Raw genomic sequence first — 26046 nt, forward strand, 5'->3', positions numbered from 1 at the left:
CCCATTACATTCTAATGATATTGAGATGCTTTTGCTATGCTTTGCATGTGTATGTGTATGGGATGGATAGTCTTGGCGTGAGTGGAGATACACTTTTGAGGAGTAGGTGAATAGGGCTTTTTAGCGCGGGCAAGCAAACTTAACTCGATCTTTTGATCGAGGGCTTGGGGTGTGTATCTAGGCACACCCTATGGAGTACCTGTGGCGGGTACATATTTTGTGTTTACTTTGTTGAGGAGTTGGTGGTACCAGTAATGGTGCAGTTGCGGACCATTGCGATGGATACGCATGTGAATGGTGACACTCGCTTCGGCAAGTAAGGACTGAGTGGGAGTAACCTATGATTTGTGGGACTATGTTAAATGTGCACACCACTTACCCCCTATGCGGGTGGGTCCACCACAAGGCTAACAAGTGCGGTACCAAGCCGGTGGAAGGATCGAGTATCGGTGCAGGGGGAGGAGGTGCTGATCTCACGTCCCCCGAGATGCAGAACCTTGCGGGGTTCATCACGGAGGCTTCACAGTCTTGGGGCGACCTCTTGCGGGAGGATGCGTCCAAGACTCGGGAAAGCTGGATGGTGCTGTAACTACTAGTTTACGACCCGTGTCTCGTCGTTCAGTTGGTTGATCCTCTGTTGGCTTCGATTCGAGTGGGTCTAAGTGTACAACCCCTGCAGGGTGAAAACTATACGTATAGCCGCGTCCTCGGTCATGGACAACCCTACTTTCTGTTGTTCTTACTAGAGTAGTGTTACTCATGTTTCTACCTCCCTCTAGTGGTGACTTCCTGCCTAGGCCAGCTAATGTGCGAGGAGTGGAAGTTCTGGTGGTTTGGAAAGTGTGCGTGGACTGGGAACCCATGATGCCGGGACGGCCCGAGTTTGGAGTTTGAATGATGATATACTTTTTGATGCAGCTCATGCATAGGAAACCCCAGCTTTCCTCCTTATTTTTGTTATACCTTTAGTATAGTCCACGTTAAAGCTTGCATGCGGATGGTGACGTGGACATATCCCATTCCTTGGGGATAGTTTGGGTAAATGCAGGATCCGACCCAGAGTTCGACTCCAACGATGATGAATGGTACGATTGTGAGAGACCCATGCTACACTCAAGTCTGTCTGTGGAGGAGGACCACCCAGATGAAGGAAGGCCCTGAAGCCTAGCTACCACTTCCGATTTCCTTTTGCTTCGATTTAGCCCAATAGGCTTGTAATGGACCTCGTACTACAATCCATTCAGATTATGTAATAATTAAATCTAGGTTTGACCTTGAATGCGAAGTATGACTGTGGTGTCCTCCTGAAATAAATGAGTTATGTACGTGATAGCATTTGATTCTGGAACTATCACTATGAGTACCTCCGAAAGATTGTTCAAGCAAAACTTTTTAAAGATTGATCGGATAAGAACAACATTAAAAATTAAAATAAAACCTAGAATTATTACACTACGACTAGGTTTGAAGTTGGGTAAAATATAAAACCCATTTATCTAAACTTCTTTGCGTGAAATCCTTTTTCTCCAAACAAGAAAAATAAAATCCAGTTTATTCATATATATGCTACAACTAAGAGTGGACTAATAAGCTGTGCTACAAAATAAAAAATAACATAACATAAAACCTAGTTCAGTGGTTCTTATTACAAATTTACAATTATATATTACACAGAACATAAAACAAAGAAATAACACATTGAATCAATCTTCTCAAATTCCAAAAATTGAATACAAGTATTACATGTTAAACATTAAAAGAAACAGCACTGACTAACTAATGTCTATGCTTTAAGATATTCTACAAGAGTATACCTGTTTGTTTTTACTTTCTTTGTCCGATAAACCATCATTACGTTTGAAAACCATCACCAGGGTCCAGGGACACACGACTCAATTTTGCACAAATCTAAACACCAGCAATTGCCAACCCTGTCCGTCCGTACCAGCTAGAGTATGTTGCGCAAAGTAGGTTCAGAAACAGTTGTTTAACAGGTCATTTATCACAAACTGAAGACACCTTTTGTTTTCTATTCATGTAATGAACATTCTTTTTCTCTTTCACAAAAAAAACATTCTTTTCTACAACCATTTATCATAAACTGACTACAAACAGTTTTACCTACAACCATATATGTCCAACTCTTGACCCACAGACATTAGTCCTTCTGATTCAGGCATCTTAAGAGCAACAGTACATCAACCTGTGTTTCAGCTTTTCAAGCTATTCTTACAGTTACATAATACATGTCACACCATATTATTCAGAGAGCGTACAGGTTACAAACAGTGGGCTAACCAGATAACTACGTCACACTTAGAATGACAGTTTTATGATTTTTTCGGGCCAAACTTCAAGACCCTAATGTAGTTTTCGCCATGGGTGGTCACGATTTTCTTCATGCCAACCGACAGGCTGGTAATCTGAGGGCGCAAGCGTGTGGAGATGTTGTCCACTTGGGCACCCGGGGCAACCTCGCGAACACGCTTCTTCTCAATTTGATGCCTGGATCTCGATGTGGATTCTGCTGGGCAGACTGTGTCCACGATAATGCTTCGAATGATATCACCGGTTCTTTGGCATATCAACCGAAGCACACCGTCGATGCCACCGACTGCCAGTGTTGTTGTGTCACCTGGCAAGTGATGTACACTGTAGATGACGTTTGGGCTGACTCTTGGTTCCCAAAGAGGCTTCAGAGTCCTGAAGCAACAGCAGAGAATAAAAAGAACCATGATGAGATCACAGTTATGATTTGCTTAACTCTGGCAGTAGCAGTTCACGACAGGGATGTGTTGCAAACACTCTTGTTGGCAGCATTTGAACTCTAACTATTATCTCAAATACTTGTGAAAGTAATAAGAAAAGGCAAAGCGCCATGAAAATGTGGTTGATCAAATGAATCTTAGAATGAGCAGATGACTAACATGAATTGCGGTTGTCCACTAAGAGTTCGCATCTAGATAGTAATTCACAAGACTTAATAAGTTGTGCAAAAGCATCATGCTAAAGCAATCTGAGTTCCCAACTAGCTCATGTGATGAAACATGACAGGTAAATTCCTCAAAATTTATAGGTTCAAATGAAAAGTTTCATAATGACCTTTTCATACAACACAAAGAGTACAACACAACAAATTAACTACTTTATATTAAAAGGTGCAATAACAATTTATGCCATGAAATTCGCAACTGTTTATCCATCTATTCAAACATCAAAGGGAGAAGTGATTCCTAATTTGATCAGATAATGAGATAAACATATATGTAATTCCTTTCTTTGGGGATATCTGCAGAAACCATGCTTAAATTCTCATGGTTTGTGATTGATACAGCCTCAGATATTTAGCAAACCAGACAGCTGTACAGTATTGTTTACTGACCTTAAGTCCCAGCAATGTGCATAACCAGCAGATGAGCCAGCGAATACCATGTGTGAATTTGTGTTGAAAGATAAGGATCTTATTGCTGAAACGGTGAAAAAGATTTGAGTAATTACACCACAATGTTTCAAACGAGATTTGATTAATTATACTTACCTTTAAATATCCAGTAATTATAAACTTAATACAATTCGATCTATCAACCAAGGATACATTATCCAAATTTTTGCAGGCAATTAACAATTAAAAATAATATGAGTAATACAAGAAATTAACCTTATATAAAACCTCAGATAAAAAAGAACATTTATATAAGCACACATCACTTCTGGAAGTAAGATTAATTTCTCTATCTATCTGCTTTGGCTGTTGGGACAGTAGTGATGTCATATAGGAAGGTAAGAGAAAAATGGCATAAGTTATATTTGAGCTTTTGAATAATACATTCAATGTCTAGCTACAAAAATACCTTTTACATCTTAACCAATTGCATCCTGTGATAGAAAATCTTGACATTCTATTAATGACCAACAAGCAGAAAAGTTCTGCCATCATCTTGAAATGAAGAAAAGAAGGAATTGACAAGCTAATAAGACTGAAGCCAGCCACAAAAAGACAGGAACTGGGCTAGCTAGGACCACCTTAAATTTTTCGTCTCTAAAAGGTTACGTCTTATTTGGGAAAATTGTAGTCATCCTCATTGATCACCAACAAATGGAAGTTGACCATGCTTACCATTGGCAATTAGTCTAATGCTCACCTAAAGGTGCATAAGCTGATTTCAGAACACCTAACTTCTGCCCTGAGGTTTGATCCGCAATAGCTACATTTCCAAATGTAGAACCACCAAGAATCAGCTGATCATCTGTTATTGTTAAGCATGTCACAGGAGAAGAATGAAGCCTGTATTGCACATTTTAAACAGGGATCAATTCCAGAACACATTAAGTTACAATAAGAACTACAAATTAACCTCACGAAACAATATCTTTCTATATGCATGACTACCATAATTCCTTTTGTTTTCAGTATTCTTACAACTATTTTTCTACTTCAATGATGTTGCAAATAAAGTTTGCAACTTCAAGTTGTGAAATTGATCGAGCAATTCCAGTGAACTAGAGCTTGTAGCTGCAAAAAGTGTCAACATATTAAAATGAAGAAAAATCTGGTAAGGCACTTACCGATAAATACTTGAACAACTCCTACTGTACATATCATATACAAAGGCTCGACCATCCTCACAGCCAATTACAACCTCTGGGTCAGCAAAACTGCACAAGCAAATGAACAATAGGTAAAATCATAATCAAAATAAAAATAACATTTTCTAGGCTAGTCATAATAGTGGGAGGGCTCTTTTACCCCCCCCCCCCCCCCCCCCGCCCTTCTTTTATTCTTCTTAATATATTGATGCGCAGTTCTCCTGCGCGTTCGAGAGAAAAATAATAGTGGGTCATTCATAAACTTATTCATGACCCCTCCAGTGCAATTTCATGCTCGAACACAACTTCAAAATATTAGTAATAGGTGGCTAGCAGCTAACACTAATATTGTAATTAGCCTAAAAAGGCATGGCAGATCAAGGAATGAAACCCAGCCTCCTCACCTCATGCATAACCCATGATTGAAAGAGGCTCCACCAGATTGAAATATGCTTATTGGTTCACTCCGTCTCCATATGCAAATCTGGGAGCTAGTCAAACCTACAATCTTCACAGAGCATTGAAATAAATTTTCTGGTAGGAAAAAAGAAATTCACCTTGTGTCAAGAGACATGCTGTGGTATAAAATTTTAAAACAAAGCAATTTCAACTATAACAACTCGATTTCGGTTCAGTACATGTACATCTTCCATGAATAAAACAAACTAGTTTGGATGATATGATATAACTATTGGAAACACCAACTCAGTCAGTGTGTTACAATGTTGATGCGTTGGAAGAACAGCTTAAGTTTATGTCATATAAATAGGTGATACATGCCCTCTACACTACAAGCTGCTACAAAGAAGCATGTGCGAACAAGAAAGCACATTTTAAACTTTCTGTGTGCCTTAACTCAAGCAATGTTGGCTCTTTCAGTCAAACACAAAGACCACAGCAAGTGATACCCAAATAAGAAAATGGAAATGCACCGATATTGATTACCTTATTCTCATCAAAATTGAAGTCGACCAATGTTTTAGCATTCGGCACATTGTACTCATTCATGAATTTGCAGGTTTCAGCAGACCAAAGCCGGAGAAACTGTCAAAAAAAGAAAAAAAAGTGTCAAAACTACGAACTATTCATAGATGAGCAACAGATTAGGGACAATAGTGATAGAAAACAGATCAAGCACTAGAAACAACAGCATAATCATGTTAAGTAATTCAACAATCAGAAACTATGGATGATTGATCAATGAGACTAGTCAACCACCTGAAACAACAGCATAATCATGTTATGTCACATTCTATGTCATTATGGTATTGTCTCAACAGTAGTCTCATTTTACACCATTTATTTCCACAATAAACCTGCCAGGCATACTACATGTAAGGGTTCTAAATATAGATGATGTTTTGCAACATCTACACCATATAGCTCAATAATACTAATCGGAACAGCGACTATGGTTAACTTACCGTAACACCAAATTACATTTGATATTTATGCTGATTAAACATATTAAGAACATTATATGATGCAATGCCCACCTTATCTCCAACTCCAGTTAAAATCGAACCACCCCTCATACGGCACAAAGTAGCCCTGAAACAAAAAAAAAAATAAGAAACTGAAAGGGAAAAAAATATGAACATTGACTATTCTGCTCATACAATGTACAGTAGCTCAAAAATAAGTATGATTTATAAAAGCAGAAAATATAAAGTATACGATTTTTTGTGACCTAACAAACAAGAACCCCTGTCATTATACACAATATATAGGAGGTATAACATGAGTTCTTACCTCATTGGGTGGCCAATCCACTGATAGGCATCAGCTGGCCCACTAGACAAAGAGGATGTATGCTCATCCATTGCAAGCGCCTCAAAGTAACTTTTCACTGAAATGTTAGAGCTTGAACCTCTTGCTGGTGGATTCCTCTTGTAATAAAGCTCCCTCATGAGATGTGCTGTTACAATTATCCTATTCCTATAAACCGAGGAGAAAATCATATTGCAAATGTTAATCAACACTGGTATAGCCCCAGAGTTTCAGAGATGTCCCAAGGAAAAAAACTCACCCAACAAACCAAACAGGAGTGAACAAAAAAATGACAAACAGAAAATCATCATCTATTGCAGGAATTTATGGCACAACATATGGTCTGGAACCATTAATAACACTGGCTTAAAAGGGTTGTAGATGTGCACAGTCATAGTTAATACATGACATTAGTTATTAGGATCCTAAAGGTGTCATGGTTCAGACAAAGACCGCAAATAAATGGTGAGAATAAAATGCATCTCAGATAGCCACAAGTCTATGGCTTCACCTACTCCCATCAGTGATCCAGTGCCTCAAAATCAGGCACTCCTGGTTGCCAGATCTACTTCCTAGTGAAACAGACCCAATCCAATATTTCAGGTGCTCTCTCGCAGCCAATAGGATGCATCATAATATCACACAGAACACAAGCAGCAAACATTCTAACCTGCAGTGGCCCAGTTCTCATAAGACAAAATTTCCGTTTGTGAGGAGCAGCCTCTATGTGTACCCAGCATCCTGATGAAATTAGTACCTTCCTACCACCAAAAGCTAAGTTTTTTCTCGTCTCCCAGGAAGAAAGAGCTAGCACAGAAACTACTGGACGCCGGTTCCTACTGTTCATCCTGAACATGAATTAAACTGAATCCATCGTGGATGAACGGGAAAGCAACGCAAGATGCACAAATTGGCTGTCCGCTAAATCATGGATGAACTAAGATTAGCCACGGAAGCGAAAGATGATACCATAAAACTAAGGGAGCGGCTGCTGATTCGAGCAACCAGGCGGATAACTGGAAGGGGGAAGGAAGGGGGGAAGCTGTGTACCAGGAGCTGCAGACGGCGGCGCATCGGGCGAGGTCGAAGTGGTCGTCCAGACGGGAGAAGACGGAGCGGAGGATGTCGTCGTTCAGCGACTGCGCCGTCGACCCGGAGCCGGAGCAGGCGCCGGCGCCTCTGCGGCGCTTGAGAGCCGCGCTCCCGCTCCAACCCCGGCTGCTGCTCGCCTCCATGCTGATGTGCTGCTCCCCCACAGCCCCACCTGACCTCCCGGCCGGTTCGAGACCGGGGCCGAGACAGAGAGCAAGAGGGGCCTTCCTTGTGGACGACGCGAGGCGGCGGCGGTGGCCGGAGCCGCCGCTTAACTCCACAAGACCACAACTGTTTATCCTGGGCCGCGACTGGGCTTACAACAAATTTCTTTTTTCTATTAAAAAAAAATGGAACAAAAATAACTTCCATCCACTGCATCACTAATTCACGGCTCTCGCTGTCAGCGGTATCGCAGAGAGACTCCTATATATAGTTAGGAATAGAGATTTGATTCAACATTTATATTTTTGGAAATATAGATTTGGTTCAACAGCCTCTTTAATCTAAATATGATACCTAGATCTTCTCTATTTTGAATTTCTTGCTAATTGGATATCTAAATATAGAACTCTCTATTCTAGGTTTCTCGCTAGTTAAAGATGGAGAGCGAGAATTGCTTTTTAAATTACGCGCAAGATACAGAAAGTTGTTGGAGAGTAAAAAATATAGAAAATAAATTTTACTCAAATGGCATCTTAAATGATGAGATTTTAGAAAAAAAATTTGGAGATGCACTTAGACTTTTCTAAATAATACGGAAAAAATTTTATGAGATGACATCTATCTATTCTCCAACCCCCAAGTAATTTTCACTTATCCGCTACTCCCTCTGTTCCAAAAAAGAATACAACTCTCGTTTTCTGAAGAGTCAAATAATTTCAATTTTAACTAAATTTATATAAAATAATATTAATATTTATATTACAAAATAAAGTATTATTAGATTAATCATGTAATATATTTTTATACTAAATTTATTTGAAGATATGAATGCTAGTAATTTTTATATAAATTTGACTAGATTTAAAATTATTTTACTCTTTGAAAAGCGAGAGTTATATTCTATGCATGCTCAGCCCGTCGTATCCGAGAAAATTGCAATTATAGGACTCCAAACATCGCACTTCGGAATTTTACCATCAGTAACAATTTCGTAAAATTGGGACTTCGAACATGTGCAACTCCACTGGGTGTATTTTCTCTTTTTTATAAGTTTCTTTTCATGTATTTGGGTTGTGAATTGTCCATTGTACCCCTCTCTTCTTTTTTTGACCACGCACGTCTCCCGATCCTTCTCCCGTTCGACTTCTCTCGCGATCGTCTCTTCGCAATCGCGTTCGACTTCTCCCGCGACCTAGGGCCGGCGGCCATGGCCCAGCCGCCCGACGAGGCAGACCCGGCCGCCGCAATTTTTTCCCGCTGAAGCGGGACTTCCTCTTAGCACGGATCTTGAAGCTCCCGTACGTCCAGGAGCCGCGTGTCCGACCGGGCGGTCCGGGCCTCGCCGACGTCCTACCGCTACTCTTCTCCGGCTCGGTAATGCGCCCGTGCAGGAGTACCTCGACCCCACCTACCCGACCCCGCGTCCCCCGCCGTCGGCGCCATCCTGCGTCGTGCCGGTGCTCTCCTACTCCTTCGCCAACACGGCAACACCTACGGCGCGCCCCCCGCCACGGCCGCATACGCGCCGCCCGTGGGGTGCCCGCGCCGTGGTCCCTCGTCGTACTCTCCTCCGTGGCCATCGTCGGGGACCAGTACGACCGTGTCGCGGCCGTCTGGCTCGACGGCGCCGAGCTCCTCCGCACCACCACCGTCGAGCCCACCCCCAACAGCATCCGCTGGACCGCCCAAGGACGTGAACCGCCACTCCGCGCTGATCCGCTCCCCGCGTGCTCTCCGTCATGCTTGAGAACCTCGTCAACGACCAGTACACCGGCGTGTACAACGTCGGCGTCTCCTTCAAGTTCCACGGCGTCCCGGCTTACCTCGCGGACGCGGGATCCTCCTCCGCCGACGCCGACGTTGCCGGAATCGTACTTCCAGCCGGCGGACCTGATCCTGCCGATATCGGAGGCCACGGACAGCAGCATCGGCTTCTGGTTCCGCATCCAGAACTCGTCGGGCTCGCGCTCCAAGCTCGTGAGTGTTCCGTCGAGCACCTACCACGCAGTCCTGTAAGTCTCGTGTCCCCGCACTCCAACGTCGGGCAAAAGCACAGGGGTGCAATGGACAATTCACGCCCCAAATACATAAAAAGAAAATTAGAAAAAAGAGAAAATACACATAATGGCAGTACAATTGTACGTTATCAATGTTACTAATGGCAAAATTGCGAAGCGTGATATTGGAAGTCCCATAATTACAATTTTCTTGTCGTATCCTCCCCATCCCGGATCCGAAAGCTCGCGGTCGGCTTCCAGTCGGGCGGATCTTGCCTGCGTCGCCGGCGCCGGCCAAGCGGGACACGGACTCAGTGCTGTCAGCAGCAAGCCTAGCGCGGATATGGTTGTCCGGTGCCGGTGCTGTGACATACGCCGAGTTCTTGCACCTCAGCTGCAACGCCACCGAGCCGGACGCAAGCCCGTGTACTCCATCACGCGCTCGATGAGACGGATGCGTGCCTGCCAAGGCCGTCTTCCTCAGCTCCATGTGGTACGATTCTCTTGTGTGGTGTTAATTTCTCTATAGGGGACCGAGTAAAGATTTGAGTGGAAACCATGTGGTTCTTCATGTTTCTCTATGTTTCCCAACAGGAATACATTGACCCTTTACTTGTCTATCAGAGGAAAAGGAAGCATGAGGTTATTTTTCATACGGTGGGGTGCCCAACTATTTCATTTGATGATTGTGTTCTAGTCTTGTTTGTGAACTGAAAATGAATAAATGATGCGCAAAGGTGGTAATGGAAACATACAAGTTAGTTGTAATATTGAGGGGTCATCTCGTATGCTAAAGAAATTTGTTCACACTCGAAGTATGCATGACACTAGTAAGGATTGACCCTGTTCTATTCCTAATGATATATCCTAGAATTTATTTGGAGGCAACTAGCTCGAGTGTACTTGTTACCTTGCATGTTGGCAGAATCAACTGACTGATTAGTAATTTTATTTACCAGGAAGTGTTGAGAACTGCTAGCTAGCTGCTGCACACAAATCTAATGGGTGTGTGAGCAAATCTATATGTGAAGCATCACTATTGTACTTTGCTGGAATCTGGAAGGTGAGTGCCTCTGTTATATCCTAATGTTTCATTGTTTAGCTGCAGCCCAGGTTACAAATTTGCATAGTGTCTGGATGTTGGGAAATAAATATGACATGATCATGCAAATACCTTATCTAATTTAATTTAATTTCAGGTAAATATCGCTTGATCAGCTATAGACACAATATGATAGCGTTGGCAGAAAGTCTCATGTAAGTAGCCTTGTTCTGAACCAAACTGAACTCAGCATAACTTTATGGCTTTATCTATGTTATTTCCAAAACCATGCTTGTAGTATTGTTAGTAGGGCTTGCCACATAAATAGAAGGTAAGAACACAGGTAGCTGGCCTGCAGGGTAGCCATTCAATCTCTCTTTGATAAAAGAAACGTTTCTGTGTAGTTCATGACTAAATAGTTCATATAGTTTTAATCACTAAATACATTGGCTTGACCTGTTGAATAGAAGACTTGCCATGTACACATCAAGCTTGTCGTGACCTTGTAATCGTTAGAGGTTCTAAAATTTTCAGACATCAATTTCAAGATAGTTTCTCATTCCATTCTCAATTTTCCAACCGGTACCTATCAAATTCAATGTCACAACAGCATTAGTGCTTAAAATTGTGACCTCCAATTTTGATGCAACTTTTTATACATGAAATTGTTTCTAGAACCTGTTTTTTTTCCTGATATTGTTTTGCACCATGCGCAATTGTGGATATAGCATTGACGGGTCCACTGGTTCAAGATACTCTTCCTACTCCAGCACCGACTCCCTAGAGGCAAATAAACTATGATCTTTTGTTGAGATTCAATAGTAAGACATTGAACTTTGTCTATGAATATGAAGTAGTATGTAATTCTCTGAGATAGTTGCATTATGGAAAGAAATATGAGTTTATATTTCTTAAGGTGTGTGATCAATTAATTAATTTCATGACTGTCTTCTAGCCTAGTTTGTGAAGTTGAATAAATTCGGTATCAAGGTGCATGAGAACTGACTCCTTGTTTTGTTCTTTAATTGAAAGTTTTATAGTTCAAAAATAGATTAGTGTTTACTGAATTTAAGTTCGTAATATGCATCCTCTGCCTTAGGTTGAAAGTCCTTTCAGTTCAGAACTAGGTATAGGAAGCAGAATGAATTGTTAATTTCATAAGTACTTCTCGGCACGAAGAAAGGTCACCTCAATCATTCGTCCATGTTTAGGCAGCTTCAGATTCCAAAGAATTTACTGCTTCTCGTCACCACCTTAAACCACTCAACCCTAGCACAATGAACTTTGAACCTAAATCCATAATGCCAACATTTTATACCCTATAAACCCGCATGGCTAATATTATTGGCCGGACACCATCATTCTAAAGAGCTTTGTTCAGATTCATTTTCTGCATGATTGTTGGTGACGATGATATGATCCATACATTTACTTTTTTAATCGAAATTTTGATGCACTTTTAAGCGCGGTAAGGTGCGGTAACACCTAAGTTGCCCCCACTAATGATCTATTGGACACAGCTCTCAGAACAACTTATAAATGAATTCAAGAGGAGTTATGTTAAATAATTTTTCAGAGAGAAGTGATTTTATGTTGATCGTGTGAGGTGATTTTATAAAATGAACTAGGGGTGGAAACTAACTAAACTAGATTTTCATTTCTCTCACAATATCCTTTTCCACAAAGTTTATTGTAGTGAATCACTTTAAGCCACAAAATCACTCCTTTCAGAGAATCAGCGGTAGGTAGAGCTCTACCAAACAGGCTCTAAACACTGTTGTAGAACTCAAAGAAAGTTGCAGCTAAAATATAACCCTGCCACATGATGAAAGATAATACAACTAAAAAGTGATTTAGAGATACGACATTTCATATACATCATGAACAAAGAACATAAGGTTATCCTGGAACTGATTAGAGCTGACTAGGGATTTTGATGCATTTCATCAATGTTCGGATTATGATTATACCCCTTCTATTCACTTGATTCTAGACCAAAATATGACTTGGCATTAACTATTAGATTGGAGATTCTGTAAGAAGTAATGACTTTGAGATGATATTATATATATTAAATATACAACATAGACCAACAAAATCATACTAACATTATTGAGTAACCTATCAGAAATCTTTTGGTAATACTATGTTGTCCAAAGCCCAGCACGTATGATCTCATCTGCCGCCCCACAAAACTTGAACTTAAATTCACAACAGACGAGAAAAGGATAAATTTCGTTAGGAGGTTAAATGGGACAACTTTCAAACTGCAATTATATTTAGTGCACGAACTGAATACTAGCTTGGGGGTAACAATATTAACCACCACAATATACATATTGTAAGGGCTTGATATTTTGCTTTGTCTCAATCATGAGCTTATTTCCACAATGAAGCCGTCAGCTTTCTTCGTGCCATAATTTTTCAAGCCATTAATGGGGACAATAAAGAAGGCTTCAGAATCATAACGATGAGAGCCAACATATCGAGTTTGTATGCTTTTTATGTGATAACTACCTTTCTTTAATATACTAACGGCTAATGAATTCCTAAAGCAGAACATTGTCATTTTTAGATGATGATGGGGCATACTGTACATGGAAAATGGTCATGATCCCCAAAACCCTGGAGACTGAAGGCATGCTTGTGGTGCCTAGGAACAATTTGGACAGGCTCATGAAGGATTTTTCATCTCACTCATTTTCATAAACTATTTGGTTGGCTAATTTGCTTTTTAGAAGAAGGAACCATATCGGGAATAATCAAGGTTACAGTCTATCATAAACATTCTAAACATTAGATACTGCAGTGTCACTTATTGTTCTTTTATGAAACATAGCACAGACTCAGACTACCTCTGTGAATATACGCACGCAATCCTACCCCTATACGCACCTTTTGAAGACTAATTGTTGCAGATACAGTTTCCTAGAAACCAAGCTTCTTCGACCATAACTCGTATGAGAAATGGAGGATCATATGTATAGCAGTGGCTCTAACCAATCAGAGCTGCTACATTTTTTCTCTCTAGAGAGGAGAGGGGGCAGGTGAGGCGCCCAGTTCCCCTTTCAATTCAATTAAGAATCCAAAAACGACAAACCCTACGAAACTTATAACTTTAAACGCATAGAAGCTGAGCACGGAAGCGCCGGCGAGAGGAAACCGCCGCTTGACGGCACGTCTTCCCTTCAATCGCCGGAGCTGATGAAACAGAAAAAACCTCAAGACCGTGCAGTACGACGTCGCTAGCCCAATCCAGGTCTCGATGCAGACCTGCAGCAACCATACGCCGCCGTATATCACCATGAACCCGTAGCGGTAGACCGCCCTCGTGTTCGTCACGGAGCTCAGCGCCAAGTAGTAGCACAGCAGCAGGCAGATCAGCGCCACCCACATGCACAACAGCGCCGCCGCCAAGCTCATCCACGACCCGGCGGAGCGCGACCCCTTCCCGTAGACGAGCAGGATCACCGCGGTCACGGACGCCGCCACGGCAACGGTGTCCAGGACCAGGAAGCTCTTGAAGGCGAAGCTGCCCGAGAGGTTCGCCTTGCCGTCGTCGCTGTACCCGCCGGGCAGGTTGAACCCGGCGGCGAACGCGGCGGTGGCGATGAGCACGGCCACCACCGAGAGGGGGTCGGACATCTTCTCTATCCACCGCCCGACATCGCGGCCGCTCCACGGTTCCGCGTGGTCCTGCCTTTGCGGCCGGAGCTTTGCCCGGAACGCGGCGAGCGTCACCACCAGGCTCACCATGGTGAAGAAGCTGGTCGATCCTGCGGCGAGATCGAACGGCGTGCGCCCGTCGTTGTTCAGGACATCCGCCCGCACCTTGCCCTTCTGGAGCAGGGCCTCCGCGACGGCGGGCGCCCCCGCGGCCACCGCGAGGTGGAGCGGCGTGTTGCCGTCCCGGTCCTGCACGTCCAGGAGGCCCCGCAGCATGGGGTTCCTGATGGCGAGGGCCACGACCTTGGACCGCTTCTCCCTCGCCGCGGCGTGCACGAAGGTCCCGCCGTCGACGCCGCGGAGCTCCGCGGCGTCGGGGAAGGCCTCCAGCATGTCCTCGACGACGCGGCTGTGGCCCATCCGCGCCGCGACGTGGAGGGCCGAGAGGCCGCCCGGGTGGTCCTTCTTGTACACCGTTCCCGGTGGCCCCGCGAGCAGGATCGCTTGCACGACGGCGCGGTCGCCGTTGGACGACGCGAAATGGAGCGGGGTGCCGCCGCCGCTGTCGACCTCGCCGGCGAGAGCCGGCCTCCATTCCAGTAGCAGGTCAACCATCTCTGCATGCAATGCCAATTACAACTTTTCCGAGCAATGTTGCACATGAAATCACCTCGGTTACGAAGCTGTAACTATAAAGAGAAGCAGGCGAGAACTAACCTGAGCTCTGGAAGACGGCAGCGTGCAAAGCGTTCTGCGAGCTCGCCCCGGCAGACGACGCGTCCCTGCACGTGGTAGTAATCGCTCTGACGGCTTGCACCGACCCGCTCATTACGGCCAGGTACAGCGGCGACACGCCGGCGTTGTTCAGCTCGGCCGCCGCCGTCTCCGCCGCCGCCGCCGAGACCAGGGCCTCCACCGCCGCGCCATGCCCGCGCCTCGCCGCGAGGTGCAGGGCCGTGTCCCCGGCCTCGTTCTTGCATCCCAGGATGCTCTCCCCGCGGTCCTGGGCCAGCTGGACGAGGACCGCGACGGCGCTGGCGTGCCCCGCCCTCGCCGCGCAGTGCAGCGGCGTGTCCAGCGCCGAGTTCCGGCGAGAGAGGAGGCCCTCCTCCCTGAACCTGATGTAGAGCTCCCGGATCAGCTCGTCGTGCCCTTGCTCCGCAGCCACGTGAAGAACGGTGTTCCTCTCCGCAGTCACCTCAAGTATGTCACACTGTCCGTGCTGAATAATGCCTGAAACAGATACGAGGAAATTATTATTTTGGAGTGTTTCAATATTCTATAGTGACTTTGAATTTGCAAATATCTAAGTGAGCATCCTGACATTTGGGTCTAAGTTCAACGGTCTAGATTAAACCCCTATCCCGCCATTCTCATCTCACGGTGATCTCCATTCTGCTTTTGCCTACGGGTTTTGGTTCCAATGATCTAAAATTTAGACATGCATTTTTAGCCCAAACACGAAAGTGCATGTCTAGACTTTAGACCACATTAGAGAGGCATTTGGTTCCACCGACTAAAGTTTAGTCCTCGTTGTATCGAATATTCGGATGCTAATTAGCAGAACTAAACATGAGGTAATTATAAAACTAATTACATAGATTGAGTCTAATTCACGAGAGAAATCTATTAAGTCTAATTAATCTATCATTAGCATATATTTACTGTAGCGCCATATTATCAAATTATGGACTAATTAGGTTTAATAGATTCGTCTCGCAATTTAGTTTCCATCTGCGCAATTAGTTTTATAATTAGTCTATATTTAATACTCCTAATTAGTAACCAAACATTTGATGTGTCAGAAACTAAAGTTTAGTTCCTAGAATCAAACACCATTGCCCCTCCAAGGTGGGCTAAAAAGGATTAAAAGGGTCTAAAAGTGGTCCAGGGGTAAAAAAAATCCACCCTACAACCCTCCCACCAACCCCTCTCTCTACCACCCTTAGGGTAAAGGGTCTTTTTAACACCCATAGGCTAAACTTTAGTCCTTGCATCCAAACAGCAAAAGGGGCTAAACTTTTTAGCCCAAGGGCTAAAGAGCCACGGACAGGCCCTAATAAGTCACGTGCTACGGAATATATATAGTAATTAAGAGCTATGAACAGTGAACTATGCATAACCAAAACTTTAATACAATTTATGAGAGCTGATGTTATATAGGTAGCTGAAAACAATCTTTTTAACAGTCGACGAATCGCATCGATCGATCTCAACCTGACAACCCAGCACAGTTATCTTCCACGGTATGTAAATCAGTTCAGAGGTTGAAGATGATAGGTGATCCATTGGATGACTGTCCGACGACTCTAGGGCGGTCCACCGAAAATCTAGAAAAATATTTTAAAAAAAGGAAATTTAGAAAAATAGAAGCAGTCACACGAGTACTTACATGATCTCCCAAATTTTATGGTCCTCATGTGTTCTCTTGTTTGGTTATCATCCTATAACGACTTAGTACAGATGTTGCACTAAAGATCCCCGTCGAGATAGGGACGATACACACAAGAGTACCCATGCATGAAGTTACACACTGCTGTCACTTTGTCCAGCTGTATTGTTTGGAGGACTGTGAACCTCTCAAACAGTCAACAATGTCACAGTTCCGTATTGGAACATGTATCCGTATCTTAGGAATATTCGTGCTGAAAGGAAAGATCAAAATATCCATGGCACATGTATGATGCAGAATTATATTTTCGTCACAACGACATATCTTTGAGTTATATAATATATGTGTGTATACATATATATATGTATGCGTATACATATATATATGTATGTGTATATATATATGTATATACATATGTATATAAGAAAAAGAAATAACTGTACTCATAATCACAAACATTAGAATCACACAGCAACTAGGATCCTAGTAGTGATCATCGTAGAAACAACTAATAACCACAATTCACAAACCAGTTGACACACACACACACACACACACACACACAGAGAGAGAGAGAGATCGGAAGAAAAAAAAAAGAAAGAGCTTAGAGATGACGCAAGTTATTAGTAGTTACCAGTGGCTTGATAGCGTCCTGCCTTCCCAGCGCCGTGCTGCTGCAGAAGCAGCGCCATGACCTCCTCCGGCCGCCCTCTGTAGGCGGCGAGGTAGAGCAAAGGGCACATCTGGACCAAGCGCGCGTCATCATTCAGCGAGCCGCGGGAAGGGCATGCGAGCTGGATATGCTGCTGCTGACGATCCATCCGATCTGATCGAGATGGAGTTGCAGCAGCACTGAGCTATGACGGTGCGTGCATGTATGTGCGCGTCTCTTCTATAAGTAAAGAGAAAAATCAATCTGCTTTATGCGAGGACTACGGGGCCGCGCGCGGCGTCAATATATATCGGGTTGATGAAGCAGCCGCCCCTGGCCATTCACACGTGCGGTAGTGATAGATTGTGAAGACTTCAGTGATGATCCAGCTCTGCAGAAGAGTCGCTTTGTCGAGAGAGGGACTCAAACTCGCTCCCATTGAGGGACGTGAACAGTCGTAAATGAGAAAGATCGTGAACAGTCAACAATAGCATCGATCTATGGTACTTCCCTATCTTCTGCTAGCTACAACGTGTATGGTGGTCATCGCCTATTGACGAGACGCTAGCTCATCAAACTTCCTGGATGCTGCCCGGGCCGATCTGTCGCCAAGTCATCACACCGTGTCAGCCAAGTGACTGCGTGGTCAAATTTTAGTCTAGCTAGGCAGCTATAGTGAACCAGAGAAAAGTCAGGCCAGAGGGCGACGTCGCCGTGCATCGCATGGTTCAGACACGGCTGTGCGTGCAGCGCAAAGGCAAATGACAACAAGTCGCCTTCGAGCCTCAAATTGTGATCCAAATTTATCTATACACATATAAAAACCAACTTAGGATTTCCATATATATACCTCTTGTAAGCCGCCGTTAGGGATAGAGAAAGATTTTTGAAAATTCCCGGCATTTGTAACCGCACTCAGTGAAGTTCTGCTGGCTGGCGACGTGGTTTTTCCCTTCTACCTTGGAAGGGTTTTCCACGTTAAATCCTTGTGTCCTCTGGGTTGATCGGTTCTTCTTCGTTGTTCTTTGTCATCTATTTTGTAACAAAGTCCACGCACTGCAACAGAGGTCCATGCGGGAGAGATCATATAGATCCGTAGATGTTTGGTAAACAACACGTGCATTGTGTGAGATGATGTCATCAATTTTGGAGCTTCCTTGTGGTACCTCGTGACACGTGTGAGTACATACTAAGAGTATGTTTGGAGGAGCTAAAATTGAATGCTAAACTTTAGTATATATTAGCAATCATACACATGGTACAGGTTTTGAATCCTGGCTAAAATTTAACCTACTTCATTAGTATTTCTATTTAGATACGCTAGTACTAAAGTTTAACACTTTCACTCATTAGCACTTGAATCTAAATAGAACCTAAATATTCTGAGGATAAGACGAGACGAGCTGACCACAGATAGACTTTGGAGCAGTCAGATAGATGTGCATATTGGCAGTTTGGCATGGCAATAACACTTTAGCCTTTCCATCATAGCGATGGGAGCAGAATGTCTATTCATAGCAGGTACGACTAGCCGCCGTATCATCGCATATGTTCGATGGAGATAACAATATTTAAGAATAAAATAAAAGTTGGAGATAACAATGTTTCAAAATATTTTTATCTTATTTTGAAATATTGTAATTTTATTCTGAAATATTATTATCTCCAGCAAACATGTGCAATGATACAACCGCTAATCACACGCGCTATGAATAGACGCCCCACTGGGAGCCCTACTTCCCATCCACTCCTGTGGTGAAATCATTAATTGTTGGGCACCGTGCTTTTACTGACGCATGTACGTCGAGAGACGACACGAGGAGCCTCTTTCTTTCTTGATGTGTCCGTTGCTATCTCACCCCATTGCTGTCTCTAGTGGCTCAAAGTCTTCGAAGTGAACAACCATTATTACAATCTCTATCCCGTATTTACCTCTTCATAGTAAGATACTTGAGGGGACTCATTTGAATTTTGGCCATGCTTGAGGGAAATAATTTGAACTTTGGCCATACTTAAGGGGAGTAATTTAAACCTTTTACTATTTTCATATGCTACAAATCCCTTTATGTGATAAGCTGATAGCTAAGGTAAGAGATTATCAAACCGGATATTGCTGACAATATCAATGTCTGAAGCTAGTTTTGAACAATTTTTTAAGGGATCTTCTTCATATACACATACACGTTGAACAAATTTTTAAGGGATCGTATAGCCACAGAAATGATGGATTATGAAGCCAACATCCTAAGGATGCTCATGCAAACTCATTTGGTTCATTATGACATGTTTTCTCTGTATATGCCCACATCAGAGAACCTTCAACAACAGTATATATAGAAGGGACTCCTTGAAATGCTATGAATTTTAACTGTGCAAACAATCATGTTGATTAAAAATGACAAAAACAATTCGATGTTGCTACTCCAAACTGCAGCAAATGGCATTTCATATAAAAATCTAAATTTATCATCAAGAGCATGCATTCTTGTAGAGAAACTTAAACGCCTTGTGGCGTGGCATTCGCCTTGGGCAACACGATGTGTATCTAAACTTTCTTCCATCTTAATACAAAGATACGCAATTCACTTGTGTATTCAAGAAAAAAAATCATCAAGAGCATGCATACTCCACGTGCTAACTGCATAATCATACCCCTGAAGCCTTCTCCTGTATCTCCACTGCACCTCTTGGATAAATCATGGCCTGAAAAAAATGATGATTTTATTGTGCAAAACTCATGATGTAGAGGCTGCAATATGTACAGATAATAGGTGTAATTCTTTACACAATATGCATCACACAGCCAAGAGTTTATACAAGATGGTATGACAAACACTTCAAGAAATGCATTCACAATCTTCTAACATATGGCACCAAAGACAAGTTCCAATATCCCTTTGTTCACATTTCACCACGTTCTACCAAGCTCTATAAACGTTGTGGCAGTTTAAATCCCACCCCTTGCTCAAACTTCACCATACAGCTTCAGAGATTGCTACAAAATTAAATTAACTTGTTACAAAGTTGAAGTGTAACCATATATTCATTGAAACACAAAAAATCCCATAGAAAAACATAATAGACCTTGAGTAATTGCAAATACTTCTTGTAGCAAAAAAATGGTAGGAAAATGAATTCTCTCCAATTCTGAAAATATACCATAAAAATAAAAATAATTGGGCCAGTTCTAAACCAATCGAGCCCACTGGGCCGCACAACCAGTGGCGCGGAGGCCGATGGTCCCCTCGGCGCAGCGTGCCGTGCACGTGCTTCCCTTTCCTTCCCCGACGACCCGACCGAGTCTTCACTCCCCGTCACTCTCGCCCCACCTCGTCGTCCTCCGCCGCCTCCGCCGTCGCCGCCGCCGACGATGCCGCGCAAGGCCTCGTCGACATCAGGTCCGTGCTTCCAGCCCTCTTTCGGAACCTCTCAATTCTCCGTCTCCTGAACTAACCCTTGCCTACCCGCCTCCTAACCCTAACTCCCAGATTCGCGCCTCAAATGGCGCAAGCGGAAGCGCAACCCCAACGCGTCCCCGTCCAAGCCCTCCACCTCCGCCGCGGCGGCCGACCACTCCGACGAGTCCGACTCCGCAGCCGCGAACGACGACGACGATGCCGCCGCCCACGCAGCCGCGGGGGGCGGGGCCGACGACGACGAGGACGCCGCGGCGTCCGAGGACCCCGTGCTCGACCTCCGCGAGGCGGAGGTGCTGCTCTCGGCCGAGGTCATCTCCGCCTTCCCCGCCGCCAAGCGCCGCGTGGTCAACCGGCCGCACCCGTCCGTCCTCGCCCTGATCGCAGCGGAGCGATCTGCTTATTCCGGCGACACCTCTGCTGCAGCGCCGCCGCCGGCTCTAGAGAACATCTCGCACGGGCAGCTGCAGGTGCTCTCTGGGGTGCTTCCGGACCACCCCTCCCTTGCCACAGACCCCGACAAACCGTCCTTGTATGTGTGCACCCCGCCGCCCCTAATGGAGGGGCGCGGCGTGCCCAAACAGTTCCAAGGTCGCCTCCATGTCGTGCCAAAGCACTCAGGTCTGCACTTTCTGTTCCGCCGAAAACATGGATTGCTGAGCTGTACCAGGAAACATCTGTAAATTTAAGTACCTATGAATCGGTTTGTCGTTTGTAGATTGGTTCTCCCCCGGGACAGTGCATAGGCTGGAAAGACAGGTGGTTCCACACTTCTTTACAGGGAAGTCTCCAGGGCACACCCCGGAGAAGTATGTCATGCTAAGGAATAAAGTTATTGCCAAATACTTAGAGAACCCAGGCAAGAGGCTTGCTTTTGCTGAGTGCCAGGGGCTTGTTGGGAGCACAGGCGAACTGTATGATCTGAGTAGGATTGTTAGGTTCTTGGACACCTGGGGCATCATTAACTACCTTGCGGCTGGATCAGTGCACCGCGGCCTGAGGATGGCAACGTCTCTTCTAAGGGAGGAACCATCAGGGGAATTGCAATTGCTTACAGCACCATTGAAATCAATCGATGGTCTGGTATTGTTTGACCGGCCAAAATGTAGCATCCAAGCGGAGGACATTTCTCCGATAGCCTCATCTTTTTCGAATTCGGAGGTGGTGGATTTTGATGCTGCATTTGCAGAATTGGATGGGAAGATTAGGGAGCGTTTGTCTGAAAGCTCTTGCAGTTACTGCTTACAGCCTTTGCCAAGTTTGCATTACCGATCGCAGAAGGAGGTGAGCTTCTTTTTATCCTTTTGTTATTATTTATCTGTTTTCTCATGCATGCCTTGTGTAGAAAACCCATATCTGTATCTTTGAAGTGCTACTTACATTTCCATTCCGTGCACATGCTAAAAAATTGTAACTTTCAAAGATTCTGAATTTCCTGTACGCGTCACAGTAAGCTGAGGTAGTCAGGCTTCGTAATGTAGGATGTTATTGACTGTGTCTTTGTTCAGTGTGGAAAGAAAGACTTCGATTTGCTGCTGAATTTTAAACCCTAATCCTTTGTTGTTTCGAGCTGTGCTTGCTTATTAGTGATTTGTTAACATATAGGGTTTTCAATCTTTGGATTCCCGAAATGTGCTGAAAGCCTGTATTAATAGTCTTACTATTTGACAACTCTAATTTTGGAAAGGACATTTAGGTACTGAATATTACTTAAAACGTCTGATATTTGTGATGTGAGGTTATCTGCTTTAGGTTTATGGTATATTTCTTGAACTGTTTGAGTCGTGTACTGATTTGAATGTATCATTGTGCTTCCTCTGTTTGTTTTTACTTTGTGAGACAGAAAAGTTGGTTCATATTTGACAATAAGAGACCCATATTATCTTCTTGACAGAACAGATTTACTGATGATGTTTTACTTCAAGCCCATATAGAATAAAGGAACTGACTAGAAGCCAATTCCTGACATTGCTTGAATCTTCCTTAATCATTTCTCTTTGTATAGCTCTCCCAACCCCTTGTTTTGGCCTTTAAACCTTTGTACAATTGGCTTACTTTTTGTATATATAATATATATGCGTACCACAGTATGGTTCGCAGTACTGCTTATGCTTAAAAACAATAGCAATAACATGTGCTTTTGACTGGCTGGGCAGGCAGATATTGCTTTGTGCTCTGATTGCTTCCATGACGCGAGATATATTACTGGGCATTCTAGCTTAGATTTCCAGAAAGTGGATGGGGATAATGATGGATTGGAAAATGATAGTGATAAATGGACTGATGAAGAAACATTGTTGCTGTTGGAGGGCATTGAAAAATACAATGACAACTGGGATGACATTGCAGGGCATGTTGGAACAAAATCAAAGGCACAATGTATTTACCATTTTATTCGGCTTCCAGTAGAAGATGGTTTGCTAGAGAATGTTGAGGTACCAAATGGATCCGTACGCTTTAGAGCACGAAGCAATGGTTATCCACATTCAGATTCCAATGGCAGCACTTCAGGTGTAACATCATTATCTTTATCTATCAACTGAATTCATATTTTATTTAATCTCTAGCTTATGCGAATTTCCTCCTATTGTAAGTTATGGCTTGTTCCTTCCATTTTGTAATGTGGATGTTTTTTTCCGTCCTTAGGGATACCAATTCAAAGTTTTCATCATGGAAACGAGCTTCCATTCATTAATTCTTCTAATCCGGTCATGTCGCTGGTGAGCCCCCACACTTCTTTCTTTTTGGTTATAGAAATGGTACTAGTAGCTGTATAATGGTATTTATGGTTGGCTGACCTTTGAAATTGTCTGTCTTCTGAGTAAACTTATCTGCATCTGTATTTTTTTTACCAACAGAAAATATTGGAAACAAAAGCCTAAATTGCTACTTGGAATAGATGCTCTTTCGATGTGGAACTGTAGTGTAGGGGTTACATTTTTGGCTTCTTTACTGTAAGACCACGATGCAGCATATCCTGATATATGAAATTCTGGAACTAGTTTCTTAGGAATCCCCACCACTCTGCCCTATGTACTTTCTTCATGACAACGAGGAATAAAATCGGGTTTTTCTCTTCTTCTTTTCTGTATCTACTCAAGTCTTACCTTTCAGAAATGTTGTGTAGGTTGCATTTTTGGCCTCTGCAATAGGACCAAGAGTTGCGGCATCATGTGCGCATGCAGCACTATCCTTTTTGACAAGAGATGATGATCCCAGGTTAGCCATCTTTACTGAATGCTTTAATTTTAATGCATTAGTGAACACTAAAGCCTTATCACTTCAGATATGCAACATTGTCCTCATACATGAGGTAGAAACTTCTCCATCATGTATACTAGCCAGACCTTTAATATGTTTCTAGTTCCTTTGGCCGTGTCCTAGTTAAGTAGTTTTGACGTATCTTTTGCTACATATTGAAGGCTCAGTTCAGAAGGAATGCATGCTGATGGCAGGGGCAATGGTGCAAATCCTAATTTTCCCAACCATAACGGTGACTGCTTTTGTATTTAATTCTTGTTACAGTCAGTGTTGCCAACAAAATTCCTCTAATCTGTTCGCTCAATATATTAATTTTAGAAAATCTTCAATTTTTAAACTGGTGCTTCACCAGCTGTTTCTCCAGAAAATGTGAAACATGCCGCCATGTATGGTCTATCAGCAGCAGCAATGAAGTCTAAACTCTTTGCGGACCAAGAGGAACGTGAAGTCCAAAGACTAGCTGCTACCGTAATAAATCATCAGGTTAGTTTATGCATATCCATCTAATTTGCATGCACAGCTTCTTCTCCATTTATTGTGAGTCAGCGTTGTTGATTTCCACTGAACTAAAGTGCATTGTTGCATGGCCAGGTATTGACTTGTTGAGTCCATTGACATCTGACTTACCATTAATTACAGCTGCAGTTAGGTTTAAAAAGTCAAAGACCTGTTGGATCATTTGATGTCCATATTTCTTTCTATACAAACTTGACACAATCACACAAGTCAGAAAAGGCAATATGGTGCCCCTGGGGTTAAGTTTCGTTTCCTAGCCTAATTTGATAGTAGAAACTAGAAAGTAGTAGTGAACCTTTCGCGAAGCCAAGTCAGGTTAGCGTTCTAAAAGAACCCAGCTATGGTAACCCCTAGCTTATCCGAACATGGTCTTCGATGATAGTAATGTCGCAAAATGAAGGTAGCCAAAGGGGTAGAATAAGGTCCATGAATTGGAAATGATCATTGATATTTGTCGAATCACTGTTTGCATTTACATAACAGTAGAAAGGTCAGTAAGATTGTCAGAACTTTTTGATAGGTTGGATTTACTCACAGCACGGAGGGTACGAAAATATATTATCATAGAAGGCTTTGTTTACCAAATGCAGTTATGCTCTCAAGTAAAAAGGTCATTTTGATTTTTTTTTACCGTGGAATATAAGCTGCTTGATCATTGGGAAGTCCAAGTGTTTGTGAAGAAGGCGTTAACTTGCACTTTCAAAAAATTCTGATACCAGCATGGAGTGTTGTTTTGAACGTTCACAATTTTACACTAGGAGCCGTTATCCTGAGGATGGCTTTTATTGATATTTACAATGTTGCAACACTACTCGATTTGCAGTTAAAGAGGTTGGAGTTGAAATTGAAGCAGTTTGCGGAAGTTGAGACTTTGCTCTTGAAGGAATGTGAGCAAGTGGAGAGGGTGAGACAGCGGATTTCAGCTGACCGTGCCCGGATGAGGTCAGCCCTGTTAGGTTCCACTGGAATGCCTGGAAGCAGTAGCACCATGCCATCCAATCCAGCAAGCATGAGCCCCAGACCAATTGGTGTGCCGGGCTCCATGCCTCAGGCCAGCATGCCAGCCACATATGCCAATAACATGCAGGGACATGGTCATCCCCAGATGCCTCAGATGCCCTTCATGCATCAGCGGCCGCAGATGCTTTCGTTCGGTCCTCGCCTTCCACTCTCGGCAATCCAGACTCAACCATCGCCACAGGCATCAAACCTCATGTTCAACTCTGGGATGCCCAGTTCGGTTGCACCTAACCACCATCAGTTGCTGAGATCGTCTTCTGGAAACAATTCTAGTGCAGGATAGGGGAATACTTCATAAGAACTTTACTCAGCTTAGTTTTGTCAGGCGTAGCGTTATATGATTTATAAACACATCATTGTAATCCATTCAGACGGTGTCCGGTGTTGGTCATACAAGTGTTTATTTATTAGGTCCTATGTCTTCACAAGGTTCATGATCACCAATTAATGCAAACTAAATAGTCGATACC

The 26046-nt window shown here is 43.4% G+C and overlaps 3 protein-coding genes and 1 long non-coding RNA gene across 6 annotated transcripts; 2 read left to right on the forward strand and 2 right to left on the reverse strand.

The window, feature by feature from the left end:
- Nucleotides 1–2099: 2099 nt before the first annotated feature.
- Nucleotides 2100–7768, reverse strand: LOC112902998 (F-box/WD-40 repeat-containing protein At3g52030). The gene is made up of 9 exons (XM_025972204.1): nt 7408–7768; nt 6340–6525; nt 6084–6138; nt 5533–5631; nt 4992–5095; nt 4567–4656; nt 4143–4285; nt 3383–3467; nt 2100–2703 (listed from the first exon to the last, which is right to left on the reverse strand). The coding sequence occupies exons 1-9, from the start codon at nt 7590–7592 to the stop codon at nt 2331–2333; spliced, it is 1320 nt and encodes a 439-aa protein (XP_025827989.1). The 5' UTR covers nt 7593–7768; the 3' UTR covers nt 2100–2330.
- A 2042-nt stretch (nt 7769–9810) lies between these two features.
- LOC112903521 lies at nt 9811–11440 on the forward strand. Its single transcript, XR_003230826.1, has 4 exons — nt 9811–10104; nt 10571–10674; nt 10811–10868; nt 11382–11440. It is a non-coding gene; the product is annotated as an uncharacterized LOC112903521 (long non-coding RNA).
- Nucleotides 11441–13413: 1973 nt separating this feature from the next.
- Nucleotides 13414–17761, reverse strand: LOC112902137 (ankyrin repeat-containing protein At5g02620-like). Of its 2 annotated transcripts, none has more exons than XM_025971064.1 (3): nt 17346–17761; nt 15037–15552; nt 13414–14936 (listed from the first exon to the last, which is right to left on the reverse strand). In XM_025971064.1, the coding sequence occupies exons 1-3, from the start codon at nt 17530–17532 to the stop codon at nt 13681–13683; spliced, it is 1959 nt and encodes a 652-aa protein (XP_025826849.1). In that variant the 5' UTR covers nt 17533–17761; the 3' UTR covers nt 13414–13680. The 2 variants fall into 2 exon arrangements, with proteins under 2 accessions (XP_025826849.1, XP_025826850.1); XM_025971065.1 differs by lacking the exon at nt 17346–17761 and adding an exon at nt 16712–17309.
- A 2849-nt stretch (nt 17762–20610) lies between these two features.
- On the forward strand, nt 20611–26001 carry LOC112902230 (SWI/SNF complex subunit SWI3C-like). 2 transcript variants are annotated; one of them, XM_025971186.1, is made up of 9 exons: nt 20611–20761; nt 20852–21400; nt 21498–22063; nt 22936–23290; nt 23426–23499; nt 23907–23998; nt 24202–24272; nt 24393–24523; nt 25380–26001. In XM_025971186.1, exons 1-9 carry the CDS (start codon nt 20734–20736, stop codon nt 25857–25859), a joined length of 2346 nt encoding a protein of 781 aa, XP_025826971.1. In that variant the 5' UTR covers nt 20611–20733; the 3' UTR covers nt 25860–26001. The 2 variants fall into 2 exon arrangements, with proteins under 2 accessions (XP_025826971.1, XP_025826972.1); XM_025971187.1 differs by having other exon boundaries at nt 24405–24523.
- Nucleotides 26002–26046: the final 45 nt, after the last annotated feature.

Source organism: Panicum hallii, chromosome 8 (assembly GCF_002211085.1).
Source record: "Panicum hallii strain FIL2 chromosome 8, PHallii_v3.1, whole genome shotgun sequence".
Taxonomy (NCBI): Eukaryota; Viridiplantae; Streptophyta; class Magnoliopsida; order Poales; family Poaceae; genus Panicum; species Panicum hallii.